Source organism: Embiotoca jacksoni, unplaced genomic scaffold (assembly GCF_022577435.1).
Source record: "Embiotoca jacksoni isolate LCO1_2020_lvr unplaced genomic scaffold, fEmbJac1.0.p SCAF_9, whole genome shotgun sequence".
NCBI classification, from domain to species: domain Eukaryota; kingdom Metazoa; phylum Chordata; class Actinopteri; family Embiotocidae; genus Embiotoca; species Embiotoca jacksoni.
The window spans coordinates 6,842,813-6,863,479 of record NW_027185447.1 but is presented as its reverse complement, the minus strand read 5'-3'; the positions used below and the strand labels follow the sequence as shown (position 1 = coordinate 6,863,479).

The following is a 20,667-nucleotide window of genomic DNA, read 5'->3' as shown; positions in this document are numbered from 1 at the left end:
GCCCTTCTATATGGGATTGCACAGCATCTTATTCCTTTCCCCGTGTCCCGCAAACGTGTCACAATGTCTCGCATTTTGATTGGCTGCAGTTTCCAAAAAGTGAACACTGCAGGACAGACGCTTTTCTAACATCTGGAAATGCAGTGACAAAGACGTTCCCACTATAACCAAAAAATTACTGCCAGACATGGAAGGAAACAATAGTTTAAATAACTTGCATTTACCACACTGTTTAGCACTCCCAAACGTACATGGTCAGCAGAATGTGGTAGTCGGCTAGCACCACATTCGACCAAAATCAAACATTGTCCCACACAAACATACTTTTTGCCCCACATTTGATTTGTTAAAGTCCGGTCACCCTATTTGTTAGTAGGGCACCAAACTCCAGCATGGACCAACTGTCTCCACTACTGGAAACACAATATTAACAACTACAGACAAACTGCTCTGTGGTGGAAGACCTTCACTGTGGAGCTGGTGCCCTCCAATCAATGGAGTGTGTTTCCCATAAGTAGAGCTAGTCTCTGAACGTATATTTCTTTGTGTACATAGTTTACACATTTAAAGATTCTGTATTTCAAATAAAATCCTAAATTAAACAAATCAGTTCCATCACAGTGAATAAAAAACTAAAGTAATTTTGTCATATTAAAAGGAAGAAGCTGTGTAGAGTTTAAGATGATCGCTTGGTTTATTCATGATAGAGGCATTAAATTTGCTTGCTCATGGTGATTGTCGAACTTTGCAGCGGCAGTTTAGAGGCTTTTGCATGCTGATTTGTTAAAACTCCCTCAACCATTTAAAGGTATGTATTTATCACACCTCATGTAGTTCCGCGTGCACAATGAACTGAAATAATGACTGAGGCTAGACCGTCACCAGGGTGTCGCAGCTTACCAAAGTTAGAGTCATTTTCCATTAGAGTTCAAACCGGATTGTTAAAGTGGAGCCACAACAATGAGACATTTTCTTGCTTGTCTCTGTCTACTGGAATCTCTCCAACATGCCTTGACTCAGTGCACCGTCCCAGCCTCAGAGTTTCAGCTGGAAGGAGATTATTTGATTGGTGGACTTTTTGATATTCATCATGTCAGTGGCACTCTTTATCATGACCGACCAGAAGCCATCAAATGTTCCCGGTGAGTTTAATAAAAAATCTTGGTAAATGCTATCTCAAGATGGAACTAATTAAAAATACAAAAATTATGAATAAGAGTTTGCTTACCTGACCTCAGTCCTTGTGCTACAAAATTATATTTTGTAATCTCTACATACAATGATGTTTTAGCCTTTACAAATAGTAATACTTCAAGCGATGAGGAAAGAACGCTGCAAATAAGAGGTTTTGAGGCTACATTTGAAATCCTCATAGTTAATGCTCTCCTGTCCTCTTGTCCCCAGTCAACAATTCAGTCTCACAAATTATCGGAGGTTTCAGTTGATGAGATTCTCCGTGGAGGAAATCAATAACTCTACCAACCTCCTGCCAAATGTTTCTCTTGGCTATGAGATATTTGACCACTGCTCAGATGCTTTGAGTTTTCCAGGTATTTTGAAACTCATCTCAGTCAACGGCTTGATCCAACCCTGGGCTGAACCACACAATAATCTGTCCAAAGTGATCTCAGTGGTTGGTCCTTTTACAAGCACTCAGGCCATGACTGTAGCCCCACTATTTATGGTGGATCTCATTCCAATGGTAAGTTTTTAGTCTTATATCAACAGAGTGCAGTATACCCTACCATGACTTATTTCAATTGAGGCTGCTGCTATTTTTTGTCACTGAAAATTATCAATTTCCCCTTATTCCTCTTTTAACAGGTCAATTATGGATCTTCTAGTTCAGTTTTTTCAACAAATGGGAAATTCCCCTCTTTCCTACGAACAGTGTATCCCAATAAAGACAGCATAGAAGTGATTGTCAACATTGTGCAACACTTCAACTGGCGCTGGGTTGCTTTTCTTCACAGTGATCACGATTTTGGCAATGACGGACTAGAATTGGTTAGAAAGAGGATTAAGGATACAGACATCTGCCTGGGGTATAGCAGAGGTCTCAACGACAACACAAATTATTCCCAAATGTTCAAACAGATAGAAGCACAGAAAATACATGTCATCATTGTTTTTGCTTCTGAACTGCCCGCTGAAGCTCTCATCGAGTCAGCAATACAACTAAATGTCACCAACAAAGTGTGGATAGGAGGAGAAAGCTGGTCTTTAAACAAGAGGCTCCCCAAGGCAAAAGGAATCAAAGATATTGGAACAGTACTCGGGGTGTCTCAGCCAGTCACAACTATATCTGGTTTTAGAGATTTTATCTATTCGACTGAAAGCCAGCCCCTTTGTGGAGATGGAGGATCACAGAAGTTTTGTAATCAGTATTGCAACTGCAGTGACGTGAGTGCTGAAGAAATCTTTGCTGCGGACCCAACTTTTTCTTTTCCTGTTTATTCTGCCGTTTATGCCATTGCTCACGCCTTACACAACACGTTACAATGTGGAGCTGGCAGATGCAGTAACAATATTACAGTGTACCCACATATGGTAAGTATACTAGTAATGTTTTTTTATTTACCATGAGAATGTAAATATTGCTCTTATAGTTTTTCCGAGGCCTTAAGCTTGTCAGAGATTGGAAGATGATCTATTCGTCTTTGTTCTGACTTTTTGAATGATGTACAAAGAATGTGGTGAGGTAAGTCGAGGGATATTTGGGTGAGTATATTGGGTGCAGGAATGATACGGTTAGTGGATAGGGTAGGACAATCAAACACTGCATCAGAATCAAACTCAAGAAATTTCAAAGACAGATAAAGTCTAACATCTGATAAACCACATCTGCTCCATCCAAAATTTTCAATGTGAACACAAAGAACTAATGAACTTTTAACTTGTGTTTACCCGCATCAGGTTCTAGCAGAGCTGAAGAAGTTGAATTTTACGCTTTTAAACCGGATCATTCAGTTTGATGAGAATGGTGACCTCAAGTTAGGATCCTATTCCATAGTTTTCTGGAACCAGAGTGGAGAGGCACAGGAGATCGGCTTTTATAATTTTCAGTCGTCAGTTAATTTATTCATCAACAATACCAAAATTCAGTGGTATACAAATGGAAACGTAAGTAGTCTTTTTCATATTACTATAATGTTGTATAATATAGTATATTAAAAGTTTTATACAGTATATCATGATAACAATAGATTTTTTTTTTTTGCTTTCCCCTTCCACAAGAATGCATATCTGTGTATTAGTGTACACACAGATACATGTTGTTTTAGTAATACCTGTGTCACTGTCATAACACAATATTGGGATCATGAACCCATTGTGTTTTTTCATGGTAATTTGTGATGTATAAATAAAATACTTCATGTCTAATAGGATGGTCACATTTTACAAACTATCTTAACAATTTGTAAATGATGTATAGGCTCAGTTACTGGTACTCCTCCTTACCTGTTTCCACCCTTTTTCTTACCTGATTTGAGTTGTTGTTGGATAATTGTCTTTTAAAAGGTGCCAACTTCAGTATGTTCCCCAGAATGCTCTGCAGGATACATGAAAAAGCAAAATGGAGTTCACAAATGCTGCTTCACATGTGAAATCTGTTCAAATGGAACTTACGTCAACACCACAGGTAAATGAGATCACAATAGAGGTAAAATTAAAAATTTGTAAAAACAGTGGTTAAACAATGTTATTTGTTCACTGGATAGAGATGTGTACGTAAGTGATCATGTTCATTATGACCACTGAATATGCCACTAAATCTGGAGTTTAATCAATGAAAGATGGCTATGTTATAAACTGGCACATAGTTTTAAGGAATCAACATTGTCACCAACAGCACAATGAACCTGTTTCTTGTCCATATTCAATACATTCTTAGTGTTATTACAGTTACTGTACCTCTATGGTAATGACTGCTATAAACAATCAAAGAAAATCTTAAGTGAGAGCATACATCATTATTCTGAACATCTTACACTGCTTCCTCAGCTGTTTCAGATCTCTTTACCCACAAAGGATTTGTAAAAAGTACCCTGAACTTAACTGACAATTTGTCCATCTCTCATGTAAAACAGAGGATCCCTACAAGTGCGTCTCCTGTAAGGAGACCGAATGGTCTGCAGAAGGAAGTACATCATGCAGTCTGCGGCTGGTGGAGTACGTACCATTCACAGATAGTGGGGCGATAATAACCATGGTCGGCGCCAGCACCTTGGTGGGCCTCACACTAGTAGTGTCTGTTCTCTTTACCTTCAACTACAACACACCTATTGTCAGATCTGCTGGGGGACCGATGTGCTTCCTAATTTTGGGCTGCCTCAGTCTGTGTTGTCTTAGTGTGTTTTTTCACTTCGATAAGCCAACAACTTATTTTTGTGGTTTAAGGTATTCGCCATTTCTCTTGTTCTACACTGTTTGTCTTGCATGTTTCGTCGTGCGCTCTTTTCAAATTGTTTGCATTTTCAAAATGGCCGCCAAGTTCCCCAAGCTCCACAGCTGGTGGATGAAATATAACGGACAATGGCTGGTCATCGCTTCGGCATTCGTCACTCAGGGACTCTTAATTTTTATTGGCTATTCTTTTGCACTTCCTAAACCCTACAATGAAACAGCGTGGTACCCAGACAAAATCGTACTCAGCTGTGACATTAATGTTATAGCCACCTCTTGCTCTGTGATTTTACTTGTATCTTTGTGCTCCCTTTGTTTTATTTTCTCCTACATGGGAAAAGACCTCCCAAAAAATTACAATGAGGCCAAAGCAATAACCTTCTGCCTCCTCCTGCTGATCGTCACATGGATCGTCTTTGCCACTGAATGCATTCTTTACCGTGGAAAGTACATACAAATTCTTAGTGCCCTGGCAGTACTCTCCAGCCTCTACTCCTTTTTGTTGTGGTATTTCCTCCCAAAATGTTATATCATCATATTTCAACCCCACAAAAACACACAGCAGTACTTCCAAGGTCTCATTCAGAATTATACCAAAACAATTAGCCAGTAACTGTTTCCAGTAAAAATGTGTCACTAAAGAAGCTAATGTGCATCAGGCTTTTTGAATACCTATTAATGAATAACACATGCATAAAAAAAAAGTTGGCTTTTTGTAATGCATACTGATACTTTTGGTTCAGATGATCTCTTTACAGATATTAATGACTGTTTTACATGACAAATCTATTTTCAATAAACACCTTAAAATGACTTAGTAATTTAGTAAATTTAAAATGTTAACATTTTAATTTTTTTTTCAGCTTGTTGGCAACATGTTCTTCAAGAGAAACCTTTGCTAAAGCTTCTTGATATCGCTACTGAATGTAGGATTCTGCTATGCTCTGACTGTGTCATTAATCAAGATTAAACAAGTTGTGTCTGGTGGTGTGAGTAGGCATAGTGGTTTCCCTCCAAACTGATTATTTGGCTCATTTTAACAAGCTAATTTAAGATGATGACAGTTTTATGTCCCTTCTTGTTAAACTTTTCTGACCTTGCTATACAAGTATTGTATCATCCACACTAAAAATCAGCTATATTACTAGAACAAACTGTTGTCCTTTACAACTATTTAAGAATACTGTATGTGCCTGTAGTGAGTGATGTATATGGATCACATTATATATGAGATATAGATGAATTGCTTTAGTACTCAATTATCACTGTACATTTGGTTGTTGGTGAATTATTTGTTCAAAAACGTTTAAAGTTACATGTAATGTAATGGCTTTGAGGCTTTCGTTACTTCTGTACTAATTCTGTATTTTCATGTACAGCAGCCAACCAAAGGAGTGATTCAATAAAAATCTGCAATTACCGCCTTGTGGTTGTATGCTTCCACCATACGCTCAACTTGCATTTTACATCCATGTTTGTCAAGATTCAAGAGTTTGAAGGAGTTTGTCTCATAAAGTTGATTCTGATTAAAGGCAACATTGTAGCCATGACAGTGGACAAACCTTAAAATATGGATGTTGCTGCAAAGAAGCTACAAATTCTATAACATGGATGCTTCACACACATCTTCAATAGGACAGCACAGAAGATCTATACAATTACCACAGTTTCAAGTTGAACATATTTGAGGTTGCTGTGACATTAATGTCACCACATGATGGCAGCACTTCACAGTGTCTACATGCAGGAGGCAACAGTTCCACCACGTTTTACTCTATTGTCAGTACATTAAGTATTTGTCTGATAATACACACAGTTAAAGTTTTACTCCTTCAGCTGAAAAGTCATATTACAAGGAGACATCTCTTGATCCACTGAATGGATTTCTTCTGAGATTTTGCAGAAAATGTTACTATAAATTAAAAGTGATTATTGTGCCTGATAATTTAGACTTATATTTCTGTAATGACAGGTAAATATACTGGTTCAACAGGATCATTCAAAAGTAGTTTACAATAGCCTACATTAAAAGTTATACAATGCATCTCTGGAGCAGGTTTCCAAGAATCAAACATGGTCCACTTGAAATTAGTATTTCCAATGTCCAACAGTGACATATAACTTTACTGATCAATTGTGGAACTAGTTACATTATTAAGGTAAGGAATTAAAAGTTAAGTGCAGTGATACACTATTGGCAGACACAGATCAGTTCAATACAATTGTGTTTTAGGGACATGTTTATAGGCATTTAACACCACACTGATGGGGGGAAGTTCGCTTTTGTACATTTGGGGGACCATCATGTTAGATTCCATGCAGGTGTTTTCATAATTTTATGTTCTTGATCATTTTATCATAGATCAAATCAAAACATGCTTCAGATTCTATTGTTTTAGTTACATGTATGTGGGGAGGAAACCTGCACTTTCACCATGTGTTTTATGGATGATAGGTTAACTTTGCACTAACCGTCATGAGTGCATCAAATATAGAGCTGACCTGTTACTGCCCTGGTTCGATCATTTTTCTCTCCATTTGAAAGTCAAAATTTCACGCCGTGACGCGCAGTGGGGCTGGGCTGTCCAGTGAAGTGAAACTGAAAGAGCCTCTGCCGCAGGGGGTATGCGGCAATTGCAGAGGGTAAATTGCCATTTTGTTGTCGCAATTCAGTTTCCTGGCAAGGAAAAGGGGAGGATGGACCGTGAAACTAGGAACGAATTGGTAAATAGTGCCACTTAGCATGGCATATGGCGCGTTTGGAGAGCTGAGTGCTGACACGAACAAATTGACAATTTCATACCAATTTCAAAGTTACATTCGCCACACGCGATGCCATGCAGAATTTTAGCGCAATAATCCACTTTTAAGATTTGCGCAGTGTTAGTTTTGGGTGATTCAAATGAGACAATTTAAAGTTACATGGTGATAAATCGTTTAGAATTTGAATTCGTCTAAATATGTATAACGATGAGTAGCCAAGACTTAAAGTAACCTACACAGCAATATTTCTGAAGCTACTTTATAGGCCAAGATGCCTGCACTCATTTCATTTTTTAGGAGTTTTTTTTATATAATTTTTTTTTATTTTGGGTAAGTCGCTTCTACTAAGGGGACACATGTTCTGTTATACAAAATATGGAGCGAGGAGAATCGGAGGAACGCCCCGTGGCTTTTCACTTGTACCTTTCAATTTTCCACTTTGCTCAGATAAAGAAAAAACCCTGGGAAAAACTTGGCCGGCAACTGGTCCATCCTTTTGCGCCCAAAGCAAAAACAAAACGCACTTTAAATAAAGGCCATTTGCGTTTGGTGGCCATATGGGATTTGTCTTAAACGATCTTCTTTTCAAATCAATAGAAAATAGATCCCTTGTCCGTCACTGTGATTATGTTGAGAGATCTGGCCTCCTGTTTTCTGAAACCGCTAGCCTCAGTTAAAGTAACATTTTAGCGTTTAATGATTAGTTTAGAGGTATGCGCAATAAAATATGAAACACCACTGAAAAGTTGTTGGCTCTGTGTCTTTGAGAATAAGAGAAATGACTGAATGAATTCATGACTGGTCCTGAACATCTTTACATCTATTCGCTGCTAATACAACAATGGCTCTTTCAGCAATGACATGACGGGAGTTAATATTTAAGTTCAGGAAGATAACATTGTCGATCTATCAGAAGTGAGAGTCAGCTCTAAGGTTATATGTCAATAAAAAGGAGAAGAGTTTCCTCTTTGGTTTGTTTTTGATTTGTTTTCAATCTCTAACCAAACGCTTAATTTCCACGTTGCTCATATGACTGTTGTTTTACGCGCGACTAAAGACAGTGCGCTGAAGGCTGCTTTGTTATTCTCATTCAAATCCTGCTCTCGTCGTTCAGAGTAAATGGCAGATGTTTTGCAATTCAAGGCGCATCAATACCCATGCGCTTTAGTGTTTAACAAAGGCGCTCTCCTTTTGTTAGGCGCTTGTGTCTTTCAGTTCAGACCTTGACAAAAGCCTTCATCCTCCAGCGAGTTATAAAGTTACTTTCCAGTCAGTTCATTTCGGCCCTTGAGAAAACCTTAAGCGATGTTAATGTGCACCTCTGGTCTTTTCATGCGGTAACCCCGGCACACACAGGCCAACAGCGGCCATTGTGTTCCCAAACCAAAGTAAGAAGTCTTTAAATAACCCGGGGACCAGTGTATAGAAATTCATGATGCCATTTCTATTTGATGTTTGATCAGAGCTTCGCCAACAGGCCCGTCGCGTGGCTTTTCAGAAAGTCCCGTCAATATTTCTGATATTTTTTTTCCAGTGCACCTGTCTGTGTACCTGCTTTTATTTTACTGCGGCCTTGTTGCGCACAATGAGCGTTTTGGTCACACCAGTGCTGCCTCGGGTCCGTGTGAATGGAAGGCGGCACATCGATTTGCTCCGCTCGCAGTGAGCCAAATTATGGGCCAGTGTTTGCATATTTTAAGAGCGTTGTGCAGTGGCATGCAGACATGGAATAGCCTACAAGTGGATTCACAATACACAGATGGTATCGCACTTTTTTAATATGCTCTGCAAAATAGAATAACCTGCAGACAACAACAAAGCCTATTCAATTAGGCCTATTAAATATTTAAATACAGGCCGTGTGATGTCTGCATGCAACGTTGTCGTATTGTTTTAAAGTTGGTGACGTAAAATTTGATTATTGAAAATGTCCCTCTTGTTAAAAGGTTATTTGTAAATCAAAAGTACCGTTTTTTTCCCCTCTGAAGTGGTCGAAGCTCCGCATTTCTGCCTCCATTATATTGTTGGGCATAAGCCTTAACCATTGGCTTGCAAATGCCTCACTTTCCCTCTTGGAAGAAAATAGTTTATTGCAGTAATTGCATAATTGCTTCACTAATTGTTGTTAACAAGTTCCCCAATAGTCCAATTATTACAGCAGCATTGTCAGGCCCCCTGCGGTGGGGATCCATGACAAAGGTCCGATTGGGTTAATGAATGACCTGGGGCTGAAAAGTAAAAGTGGGGCAAACGCTCGATCCCTTTTATAAACATACACTTAACTTGTCATTTAATGGCACTTGCATTATTATGTCCATTTGGGACACAAGTTTCTCGCTGCGCTATTCTTATGGATAGATGATGGCATGACGACTTATGAAAGAAGTCAGGTGTTGTTTGGAGGGGAACACTTTTAAAGCCTGGCTGCATTCCTTCACTGCAGACCAGTATGCAGCAACCAGTCCTTTGATTTTTAAATTCTCCGTTCTTCATTCTTTTGATCCCATAACGAGAAGAACCAACACTAATTGAAATTATACCGAGTAATCAGCGGTGAAACCTCCTCTCTGTGGCGCAGAATAACAAGACAGGCGACTGTTGTGATGCTACGACTCCACGCTGAAATCAGCCCTCCACGGTTTTGTGTTAAAAACCAAGCGTGAAAGCGCGGATAAATGTGGCGCACAGATAGGACAAAGGACACCAGAAATCCCACTTACACCAGAGCATCTCGGCCGAATTTCATACCGATTAAATGCTTCAGCATATCGCACCACAACTGTGGCCGGCAATTTTTCGCTATTTACGCAATTAGTGTCCCCTGACACGAGCATGGCAACCCCGTGCTTCAATTTAAGTGTGCAGCACTTTGACTGTGATTTAGTTCTGCGGGGCCAATCAATTCAAGTCTCAACAATAGAAATACACTGATTTTAGATCCCGGTCATGCTATTTAATAAAGTTAAACATCCTGCCGTTTTAAGATCTGCAAATTTAAAGCCTTCAATAAAAACGGGTTCACATGAAACAGCAGATTGTCAAACTATTTAATCTGGTCAAAACAGGATGATGAGAAAAGTAGGTTGATTCACTTTAGGAGTGGAGGGAATCTTTTGATGCCCGTCGAAAAGGAAAGATCAATGGCACATTACTATAAACTGGTCTCTTTTGATGCACGCTCTCCTTAGACTGAATTCAAATATGCCCCTCCTTTACCCGGGATCTCAGTCATTTTAACACGTGCATTGTGGACCGGATCAGGCAAGAAGACTGGAGCAATGCAAGAAAAGTTTTCTTAACACTGTCGCATGTCTTTCAAAACGCACACACTAAATCCAACTTTATTTATACTTCTTCAAATGCTTTGGAATCTCAAATACACCTATAGAGTTAATTAGATACATGGGCACCTTTACGTTATAATGACAGCCCTTAAAAAGGGGACGTAAGCGCGTAATTCACCCCTATTTTAGTATTTTCAGATTGTCTGTGTGTGAGCACAAAATGCACTGCAGTGGACTGCAGTGAGCCTTTAGTCAATACATTGTTTCAGCTGGGATGACTTTCCCAAGCCTTAGCCCCTTTCAGGGAGCAGTGTGGAAAATCGGGAGGCGAGGGACCAAGGACAAGGGGCGGCCCGCGATTCTCCTCGGTGCCTCTCTGAGCCTGGTATGAAGACAAAAACTGATGACGCACAATAGCCAAAGAATCCTAAAAGTGTAAAAGTGTCCGAAAGGTAGTTCAGATCTCTTATGCTTTTCGTTCTTACGCGTTTAGTGTTTGATGTGTATATACGTGTTGCTGCACTGTTTGCCTGTCACACATGGCTGATGTATTAAGTTTTTGCAGGTGCAAAAGTTTGACTCTCAGTGGCCACCAGAAAATCGAAATGTTGTGGGGACACGACGGGAATTACCACGGTGCTGCCTTCGACCTGGCGGCGTGAAACTCACATATAAAAGGCTGAATACAGGAGTCAATAGTGGCCACGCTGCACACCAAGCAGCACCATTATGATTATGTTTATTATTTTTACGCTTCTCTTTGGTTTGTTTGCCCCACACGTTGATTCTGAGGTATTTGCTCTTCGTGTATCCATTACGCATTAGATTGTAGTTTCCTGAACTAGATATGTGGTCTGTGTATTTTTTTATGGTTTAAATCCATCATATCAGTGTCATAGATGGCACAGATTTATGAATATATATATTTACATACACACACACACATACACAAACTGATCTACAGGTGTTGCAATAGTTATATTTCTCGAGGCTTCATGCAACCTCGTCTAATTATCTCTCTGCAGCCTGTTCAACCTGCATTTGATAAGAAGCTGTTGTTAGCGGACAAAAATTAACTTATGAAACAAATTCATAAAGAATTCCAACGTGAGTTTGAAATCTGTCCGGGCGGACAGAGATCTCTAAACAATCAGCAATTTAAAACATTTACAAACAGCCTAAGATTTTCTGAGGTGAGTCTAAGCCCTTGGTTGGTTTTGGCTGTCAAATGACGCCAGTGTTGCTCATTTGAGCGCAAGTGACAGACGGCACCGTTTGCATTGAGATGTTAAGTGGGCGTCTCTATATAAATCCACTCAGGATCAACTCCTTCACTCGTGGGCCAGAGAGGGAGGTTAACTTCAAGGAAACCCAAAAAGGACTAAGAGAATGGTGGCCACATCAGACTCCGCAGGAAAATCCAAACCCATTACTGGAAACAAGGTGTGTATAAGAAGAACTTCATTCAAGGGGAGAACATGATTATTACCACAAAATTGCAGAAGTGTGTTGAAAACCATATCAATTTTACGCGCTTTTTACAGGTGTCCAAGCCACTAATGGAAAAGAAGCGAAGAGCTCGCATAAACCAGTGTTTGGACCAGTTAAAATCTCTGCTGGAGAGTTACTACAGCAGCAGTGTAAGTATGCCGGCTTCCACTTTATAAGTAGCTACAGCACATTTCATTGTTCATGGCTTCTTTACAGTACTTCGTGTCTCAGTAATTCTGAAAATTATCTGGAGAAAATGTCTAAATGAAGTAATATCTTTTCTCAGATTCGAAAGCGCAAACTGGAGAAGGCAGACATCTTGGAGCTCACTGTCAAACATCTGAGGAACCTCCAAAAGATCCAGAGCTGTGAGTTACAACCTCATGTTTGCAGCTATTAAACATTCAAATACGAGGCCAATTTAGTATCATTTTATGGACAAGTGCCGTTTTAGGCACAATTTTACTACAAGTTCTGTGTTGCTCACCTGAGATGTCCTTCCATTGCTTTCAGGCACTGCCGTTGCGTCCGAGTTGTCTGATTACCAAACTGGCTTCCGCAGTTGTCTTGCAAACGTCAACCAGTACTTGTTGATGGCAGATAACTTGAACGGGAGCGACCGCTGGATGTTATCGCAGCTTTCCAACAAACTCTACCGCTCTCGGAGAAAAGGGGACGCCTCCAGCACCATGGACAGCGGCCGGGACCAAGCTGAGACGCAGGATGGCGCGCGGAAACTTCTTCCATCGGCTGCTGCACCCGAGGAGGGAAAAACGGCCACATCCAAAGGACTCCACAGTGCAAACACATCTCATTTTCTACCGAGTGAAGACGCACGCCAGTCACATGGAGCCCAACAGGCCTTTCTTTTAGCGGCGCCTGCGCAGAATGAAAAAAGTTCCAGTCACAAGAAGTTTCACTCTGTCAGTCACAGGAATGAAGTTGTAAACAGTCAGCACAGTGTGTGGCGGCCTTGGTAGAACTGATGAAATGCTGTAAATATCCGAAGTCATAGATTGATTGAATGTTTATAATTGCACTATAGAGTTCCATAATATGCTATTCTGTATAGGTTGTACTGTAAATGCACTATTTTCTTAATAAAAGTGAATACGAAGTTTTCCTTTGTCGTGTTTATTAAACTGGGACTAGATTTAACTTCACTTCCGTGGAATGGTTCGTTTAACACGTTGATACATGGGAAATTAGTCTAATATCGACTTATATAGACATATAACAGAGAGACACTAAAAACGTGAATGATTGTAGGTCTACCATATTTTTGTTGTTGTGTGGAATTCAAGCATTTTAAATCGTATTTGTCTAATTATGTCAAACATTTGATAAATTCATTGTGGCACGTTTTAGTTCATCTTCTTTGGTAACGGGCTGCATACGATTTATGCACAATTAGGAAAGTATTTTGTAGAGTTGACAGAAGAAAAAAAAACGGATCCAGGAGCGGGTGCTTGTAATTTCTTCCATTCTTCCATTTCACGCATAAGTACCGAGACAGTAGCGGGCAAATTAGAAGCTTGTCGGACAGCAAAACACTTTTCTGCCATGGGCTAGTAATTACACACCAAGCTTTGGTATTGATGTTTTCTGGACTTGGAGACGGTGATTTGAATTAAGAAAAATTACGAAACAAAAGTTAAAAATTCTGCTCCAACCCTTTACGCACACAGAACACCAAAATAGTGTGAAAAGTTACGTCACCCCAATGATCCTTAGGCTGGTTATTGGCGTTGAGTTCCAGACCCAGTTTATAAAGTGTACGGTAGTCACTGATGTCAATTCAATAAATAACTTTCATGTACATGTCAGATAACAACAGGTTGAACGTTCAGTGACGCTTTATGAGTTAAACCAAAGACTCACTAACCAGTGAGTTCCGCGAGTTTTAAATTACAAATAGAAATGAAATGAAAATTGTAGCAAGCAGGGTAACTTTTAGGATAAACTATAGCTTATCTGACTTTTAAATATTAGTGCAGTAGCAGCAGTAGTGATTGTATTTTAGTATTAGTATCCTGCAGAAAGGCTGTTTGTACCGATAATAGCTTTCAAAGTTATTGAATTGAAAAATGTGCAACCTAAATCAACTTCTTGCACTACACTGTTGGGCTGTTGCTCAAGGAGAGCAGTTCTGTCCATCAACCTGCTCCTTTTAAAAGTACCCTACAGTTGTTCTTCCGCTGCTTTGGCAGGGATGCCATAAAGTGTCCCTCCATTCTTTAGTGGGGAGCACTGGAAAGGGTGGCACCTTACAGCGAGGAGAATTGCTGAAACGCCCACAGCTCTTTCAGATGGTACACAGGCTACTGAAAAGACACTGCTGTCTCATGGAAAACGGGGGCTCCTGTGAGATACACGTAAAAGTGCCGCTTGGTTTACGTTTCTTCGCTCCAAAAGTAAAAACTAAACTCAAGTATAGACTACGATAGGCTATATCCTCCAGTTGGGTCAATATCCCAAATTGGTAGGTGGTGTGTCACTTCGTGGAAAGTGGTACATACCGTTTCCTAGTGGTATGGCACTTCGATTTTGGCACTTCTCTGAGGTGCTATGCACCGATTTCTGGTGGTATACCAACTCCTTCAGGGGTACGTACCTATCCTTGGAGGCATGCTGCTCCTTTGCCACTGGTACAAACTGTCTGCTCGCGGCATTTGCCACATTAAAGTGGTAGGCCGTACCACCCATGGCTGCGCCACGTTAGGCTGGCCCCGCTGGTTTTACTGCCGTACATGTGTTCTTTTCTGTCATTATCTTAAAGTCGATGGTCTTGCGACGTTAGCGCAGAGCGATGTAAATAAAGGGATGTTCATGTTTCTCTCACCTCTTCTGTAGCTTGCACGTGTGCAATGATTTTCAAATGACAGTAAAGTAGTTTCATATTCCTGATTGTGACGCTGAAATCCTGCCGATGTGTCCAAACGTGATATTAGAGCTGGCCTTGGATAACGGGGTTAACGTTAGGCAGCCACCGCAAACAGTCTGACTGAAAGACGCTCAATCTCCCCCACAAAGTCAAAACTGCTCTTTTAATGAGACCAACAGAGGCCCATGGCACAATAAAAGTGTGTTTAATACAAGAAAGGAAATACCGCGTGACTTCCAATCTGAATGCCCTTAAACTTTTTCTAAGAATTTCTATGAACTCTTCTCGACATTGTTTCAGTCGCCAAGTTTGCTCGTCTATAATAGCGACACACATGAGAGCTGAGAAACCGAATTGCGGGAGAGAATAGTTTATTAGCATTAGACTGGGACCAGTCAGGCGCGCTTAAGAGAGCAGACGCGGATGAAGTGCGCGTTCCCTGCCCCGAAATGTGTCCTTGTTAGGCCAGGTTCAGCACGGTCATCCAGTGCTGTCACTGGATGCCCCCCGTGCAATTAAAACATGCGGTATGTGACTCACCCAAACGGTCATATTGAAGTGTGAAACATACACAATAGGAACAGCCTTTTGGGTCCAGGCTGCTTCCAGCTAGACCTACAGCACACCGTGGAATTACCTTTTAGCTCGTAGAAAGAACCGTGTCCACGCGCTTTGTTGCGGGCAACTCTGGCAACAAGACATCTCCACAAAGCACCAACCAGGGTCCGCAGGGAGCAATCAGCCGATTGGAGACACCGGCGTCGCAAGGCAACACTTCCTTTAGTTTTGTCGGTCAAAAGCTGCAACAGGGTTCTATAGTGGACATACGTGGTCAATTTTCTGTTATAGATACTAAAACAAAAAAATAGAAGGAGCCTAATTGTCAGGATAGTCTGAAGAAAGTGAAGGATACGAGGGATTTGAAAAGTGGGAAGTGTTTCACGTAACAAAATGTACTTTTACGCGAAACTTAATTCCGTTTCGATTAACCCACACAGCATTAAATCAAGAGGGCAAACGGAAAACGTGTAGCTCCATTAAAATGGTTCCAGTTAATATTCCGATGTTTCAGTAAAAGTGTCATCCTAGCTACTGAAAGAAGGATATTGGCAAAATAACAAAGACCGATCAATTAGATATCATTGTGCATCGCACCAAACCTTGGTCCTGCTCCTGCTTCAGTTTCAGGAGGCCTCAGTGGCAAACGGAGGAATGTTTTTTTTTGTTTTTGTTTTTTTAAATCTGCATAAAGCAAAAAGAACACATACTACTGCTCCACAACAAACATATAACAGTGACACAAACTGTAAAAACACACTCTGAAGCATCATCTTGTGAATTTAATCAGACGTATCTTTTTAACAAAGTCATCATCTGAACAAGGAAATCATAACATTTAACATCATTCATATTTGAGTCATAAATCTTTGAATATGTTACAAAATTATACTTTGATATTGTAAACAACAAAATGCAAAACAGACCTGCCGAGTCTGACGGGAAAATGTGACGTTATGCCTCCAAAGATACGTTTCAGCTAACTTGTCCAAATGAAATGGGCTGCAGTGAGTGAGAGTTACTCTAATACATGAGGATTAAACTAAACATTTCAGTGGCAAGGAAAAACATAGATGCCAAAACACACGTAACGTTATTTCATAGATGCAATAGAAACAGGTTTTACAGCTAATAAGGCTACCAAAGGGGATATTTTCATTACGTTGTCCTTGTAATCTAATTTCTTTGAAAACGTTCATCAAATTTGTGCAAATACATTCACGTCAGCAGTTACTGTCCTTGAAAGGTCGAAGTTGGTTCTGCTATTTTTTGTTAGAAGGGTTTTCACAATTTTCTTCTTTTTTAAAAAGATGTTTTTTGTCAATTTAGTAATACTATTTTTGCCTTTGACCTTCTATAGTTTAGTTACGATGTTAAATAACTAAATTCTCTCCCAAAATTTCTTTAACAGAACTACATCTAAATCTCAATTTTGCTACAGCAGCCCTCTTCGAGGCTCTGAGGACTTGATTCACTTCATGGGGCTTACCCCCTAATCAGGGGTTGAAGAACGTAAAGTCAAACTGAAATAACTTCCCAGAATAGGTGCATTATTCTTGAGTGTTATGAATGACATAATATAATGCGTTTTTCTGAAACAGGTAACTTAGTAAAAGTAATTCATTTGCAATCATTCTCCACTTCCACTCTATTCATAACGTTCCTAACTTGTGCTCTTAATTTAGTGGTTTTAGGTAAGATACCTGCGTTTAAGTTGTGCTACATCTGAATTATTAAACTTTTGGACCAACTGTCATCATCATCGTTCTTACCTGGCTACTTAGGAAACAAACTTTACTGATGCTTTACTGAAACAAATAAGAGGTGAGGTGAGGTTGACATGCTCATTTAAGGAGGATAAAGCACCATTTGCGTCTTGGTCTGATGATCTGGATGTATACGCAATGTGGTGAGCGACAGTTGTGCCTGATAATCTCCAAAGTTAAAACAAACATTGGAAACAGACGACTTGGGAGGAAATGTTCAAAGCAAACGTCTCGTTAAACAGAAAAACACCAAAATCAGAAATCCAATATCCTTCATATGTACACAACATGTCGATCTTCTTTTTAAAAAAATGACTTCACATTTTCATTAAGGATTTAGGGGTCGTCACGTTATAGCTCAATATCTCACACAGTAAAACTAGTAGGCAATTTAAGAGTTTGGGATTACCACTTTCAATTTACTCCAACATAGGGTGCTCAAAAAAAAAGAAGCTTTTCATGTGTTGTGAATAATGTTAATAGAAAAGTTGTACATCATGAGCAGAATAAAATGAATATGTAAAATGTGCCATATCCTCAAGTCAAACTCATGGTACATGGGCAGTATTCAGGAAAGTTGGTGTCCATACAACAAAACACAGTCATTACAGGCCAAATGAAATAGAAATTGAGTTCAAGTTTTTAAGTGGAAAAGAAAGGACAAAAAAACCCAACCCAGCTTCACCCTGACAACTACCTTGTCCAATCCTCTGAGCTTTTCTTAAGAAACAATCTCAAACAACAAAAAGGAGGTGGAGGAATGTTCACCATTTAAAAACAGGTTCTTTGTGTCAGTGCTGGAAAAAAAAGTGTCCTCAGTGGATATTTTGTGGTGTGAAAGCTGAATAAAAGGACGCCCGACCTCTTTACCTGCCTCTATACGAAATCAACATCAGGCCCGTTCAGAAATGATGTCCAAAGCTCCTTAAGACCATTTAGCATAACAGATGTGTTTTGAAGGAATATATTAAATCCGATTTGTGGCACACTTAAAAAGGCCGATATATTGCTGCAGGTCACGTTCCCGTAACCACCCATAGTCCGGTGGTGTTTATTAGGATGATAACTTCGGTAGTAACGCGATAATAACAAGGGGAACTTTGCCTTCAGGTGGTGGAGCCGACAGAATCAGAGTGAAACGTGATGTATCCCGAGGACGATGCTGAGGGGGTGCTTACAAAACTGTTCGTGCTTCCTTTGCTCTCAGCCTTGCTCAGGTGCTTCTGGTGTCCCCAGTCAGCTGCACCACCAGCCCCGGCACCGCCGCCTGTCCTGGGCTTGCAGCCGGAGTGCCCCGGAGTCTGCTGGCTGCGACCAGGTGAGCCCGCTTCCCCTTGACGTTTCCCATCTCGCGGGCGCTCCCGGCAGCCTTTGCCAGAGCCACAAGCCCCGGGGCTCTTCTTTCCGGCAGGCCGGTCCGGTTTGGGGGAACCCTCGGGCGAGTGGCCCCGACTACTGCTCCTTTTATGTTCCGAGAGCCGCCTGAGCGCTTGAGGCTCACGATCAAAGTCTGTGAGCGGGAAGTGAGGAAGGATGACTGCGTGCTGTTCGTACACGTTGGGGATAAGCGAGATGGTGGACGTGCGCCGCGGGCTCTTCCTGGGGCTCGGCAGAGGCGTCTCATCTATAAAGTTGATCACTTCGTCGCGGCTGAAACACCGCAGTTCGTCTTCGTAGCGCTCCCCACCGCAAACCACGCGTGGCAGGTGCCTGAGGGAGTGCATGCTGTCCTCAGAGCGTCGCCGCTTGCGATGAGGGTGATGCTGATGGTGGCTCTCCTCGTGGTAGGAGACCAGGCTGCTCCTGCGCCTCTCGTGGTGCAGCAAGGTGGAGCTGTAGTGGGCACTCACTATCATGTCCTCGGTGGAGCCCCATCGGTGCAGATATGAGGGGATCCGGTCGCTGGTCCACATGTCTGTTTCGTCGTGGGAGTATCTTCTTGTAGGGGGCACCTGGTCGCAAGACACAGACCAAACTCCTCAGTTTATCAATAACGTTGACATACATGCATCAAATAAGTATAATGTTACATAACATCACTAAGAGTTTAATTCACCTGTCAGCTATAAAGAATAGGAGTAGCATACTACATGTAGGATTCTTCAGTGTTATGTGGCAGTCAATGCCTCTGTGATAGAACACAGGAACTTTAGTAAGAACACTGATCTGCAGTCGTCTAAATCAACTGCTTTAAATAAATATCACTTCATTGCAAAAATTCGGTCTGTTCTTTGGTGCGCCGATTTAACTGTTTTGTTTGTGTAAAATCCTACATGTAGCACATGTAAGTTGCTTAGTCCAAGATATTAATATTCTTTTTTTTCATTATTAATCCTGCAGTATATAATTTTTTTTTTTTTTTTTTTTTTTTTAATGTACATTAAATCGATTTTAACTGTAATCACCTCCAGTATCTGATGAAAACTGCAAAGGTTGAGAGTTCCCTACATGTTATACTCACATTGCAGTCTGTTCTGACAACTATGCAAGAGAGAGAGGGTTTGTCAAGGTGACGTCAAGAGCCTCAAGATTGATATCAGCCTGCCCCCCTGTGGTGGCTTTTGGTAAATGCAGAGGAATTAAACAGCAGACGATACAGTAGCGTTAAATGGGTTAGGTGGGAGGGCTGAACAGCAGAGGGCAGCACAAGCATAGGATGACTTAAGGTGCACGACAGACTCGGACGGACGGACGGACGGACAGAGTGAGACAGAGACAGACAGACAGAGAGAGAGAGACAGAGACAGAGAGAGAGAGAGAGAGAGAGAGAGAGAGAGAGACAACAAGGCTATAAAGCCAAAGAGGCTTTATTCTGCAATCAAACCACTTGAGAAGTGCCAAAGCAATTTTCAAATGGAGGTGCTACTCCACAATGATTTGAAGGGTTTCGTTGATTCATAGTCTACTTGGGCCTTAACCCTTTCATGAGCAACAGAAATAATGTGACTGTATCGCAGTTTAATCATCCGGTCACCGAAATCCAAAATGTACTTTTTTCGTTTCTCAATCACACATATAGAAAGGTAGAACACAGCTAGATCTGACTTTACAATACAATGAATCAACTGTGATGAGAAAAGGAGTGTCCGACATAAACAATGGATGGAGGAATGATTTGGTGTAACGAGGTGAAAGCTACTGCATACATCTCTGTTTCACGACTTCTTAAAAAGTCAAATTAAATAGAGACTACTGGTCTTTGAAATGTCCATTATAATGCTGGACATCTGGGGTGCAGTACCAAATTAAATGATTCAATTTCAATAACGGTACATGCAACAGCTTGGGCTTCAGGCTGTGCTGAAAAAAACGAAGCCACCGTCAAATTTTTTGATACAAAGATGACACAGTGTTAAAGATGCTCAGTAAAAGTTAATATTGAGTGGGTTGCATCAGCTGATTCTAAAGTTACATATCCTCACCGCAGCCTTCCAGGCCAACCCAAGTAATTCACAATTGTCTCTACTTCAATCAATCATTCTTAAAAATGCTGATCTAAATATCTCATACTGGG

At 40.7% G+C, this 20,667-nt stretch overlaps 3 protein-coding genes across 5 annotated transcripts in view; 2 read left to right on the top strand and 1 right to left on the bottom strand.

The window, feature by feature from the left end:
- The first annotated feature begins 960 nt into the window (after window positions 1–960).
- LOC138193160 (taste receptor type 1 member 1-like) lies at window positions 961–5,020 on the top strand. Its single transcript, XM_069141018.1, has 6 exons — window positions 961–1,142; window positions 1,405–1,702; window positions 1,825–2,550; window positions 2,917–3,123; window positions 3,523–3,643; window positions 4,092–5,020. Exons 1-6 carry the CDS (start codon window positions 961–963, stop codon window positions 5,018–5,020), a joined length of 2,463 nt encoding a protein of 820 aa, XP_068997119.1.
- Window positions 5,021–11,843: 6,823 nt separating this feature from the next.
- On the top strand, window positions 11,844–12,927 carry her3 (hairy-related 3). The gene is made up of 4 exons (XM_069140725.1): window positions 11,844–11,897; window positions 11,999–12,094; window positions 12,232–12,313; window positions 12,459–12,927. The coding sequence occupies exons 1-4, from the start codon at window positions 11,844–11,846 to the stop codon at window positions 12,923–12,925; spliced, it is 699 nt and encodes a 232-aa protein (XP_068996826.1). The 3' UTR covers window positions 12,926–12,927.
- A 3,227-nt stretch (window positions 12,928–16,154) lies between these two features.
- LOC138192630 (probable G-protein coupled receptor 153) overlaps window positions 16,155–20,667 on the bottom strand; it is a 38,154-nt gene continuing 33,641 nt past the window's right edge. For 2 of the 3 annotated variants that reach the window (XM_069140156.1, XM_069140157.1), the window contains 2 exons: window positions 19,615–19,634; window positions 16,155–19,105 (listed from right to left, as the gene is read on the bottom strand). In XM_069140156.1, coding sequence (XP_068996257.1) covers window positions 18,260–19,105; window positions 19,615–19,634 — 866 coding nt within the window. In that variant the 3' untranslated portion in view covers window positions 16,155–18,259. The remainder of the gene's footprint in view (window positions 19,106–19,614; window positions 19,635–20,667) is intronic. The other variant, XM_069140155.1, reaches the window with a different exon arrangement.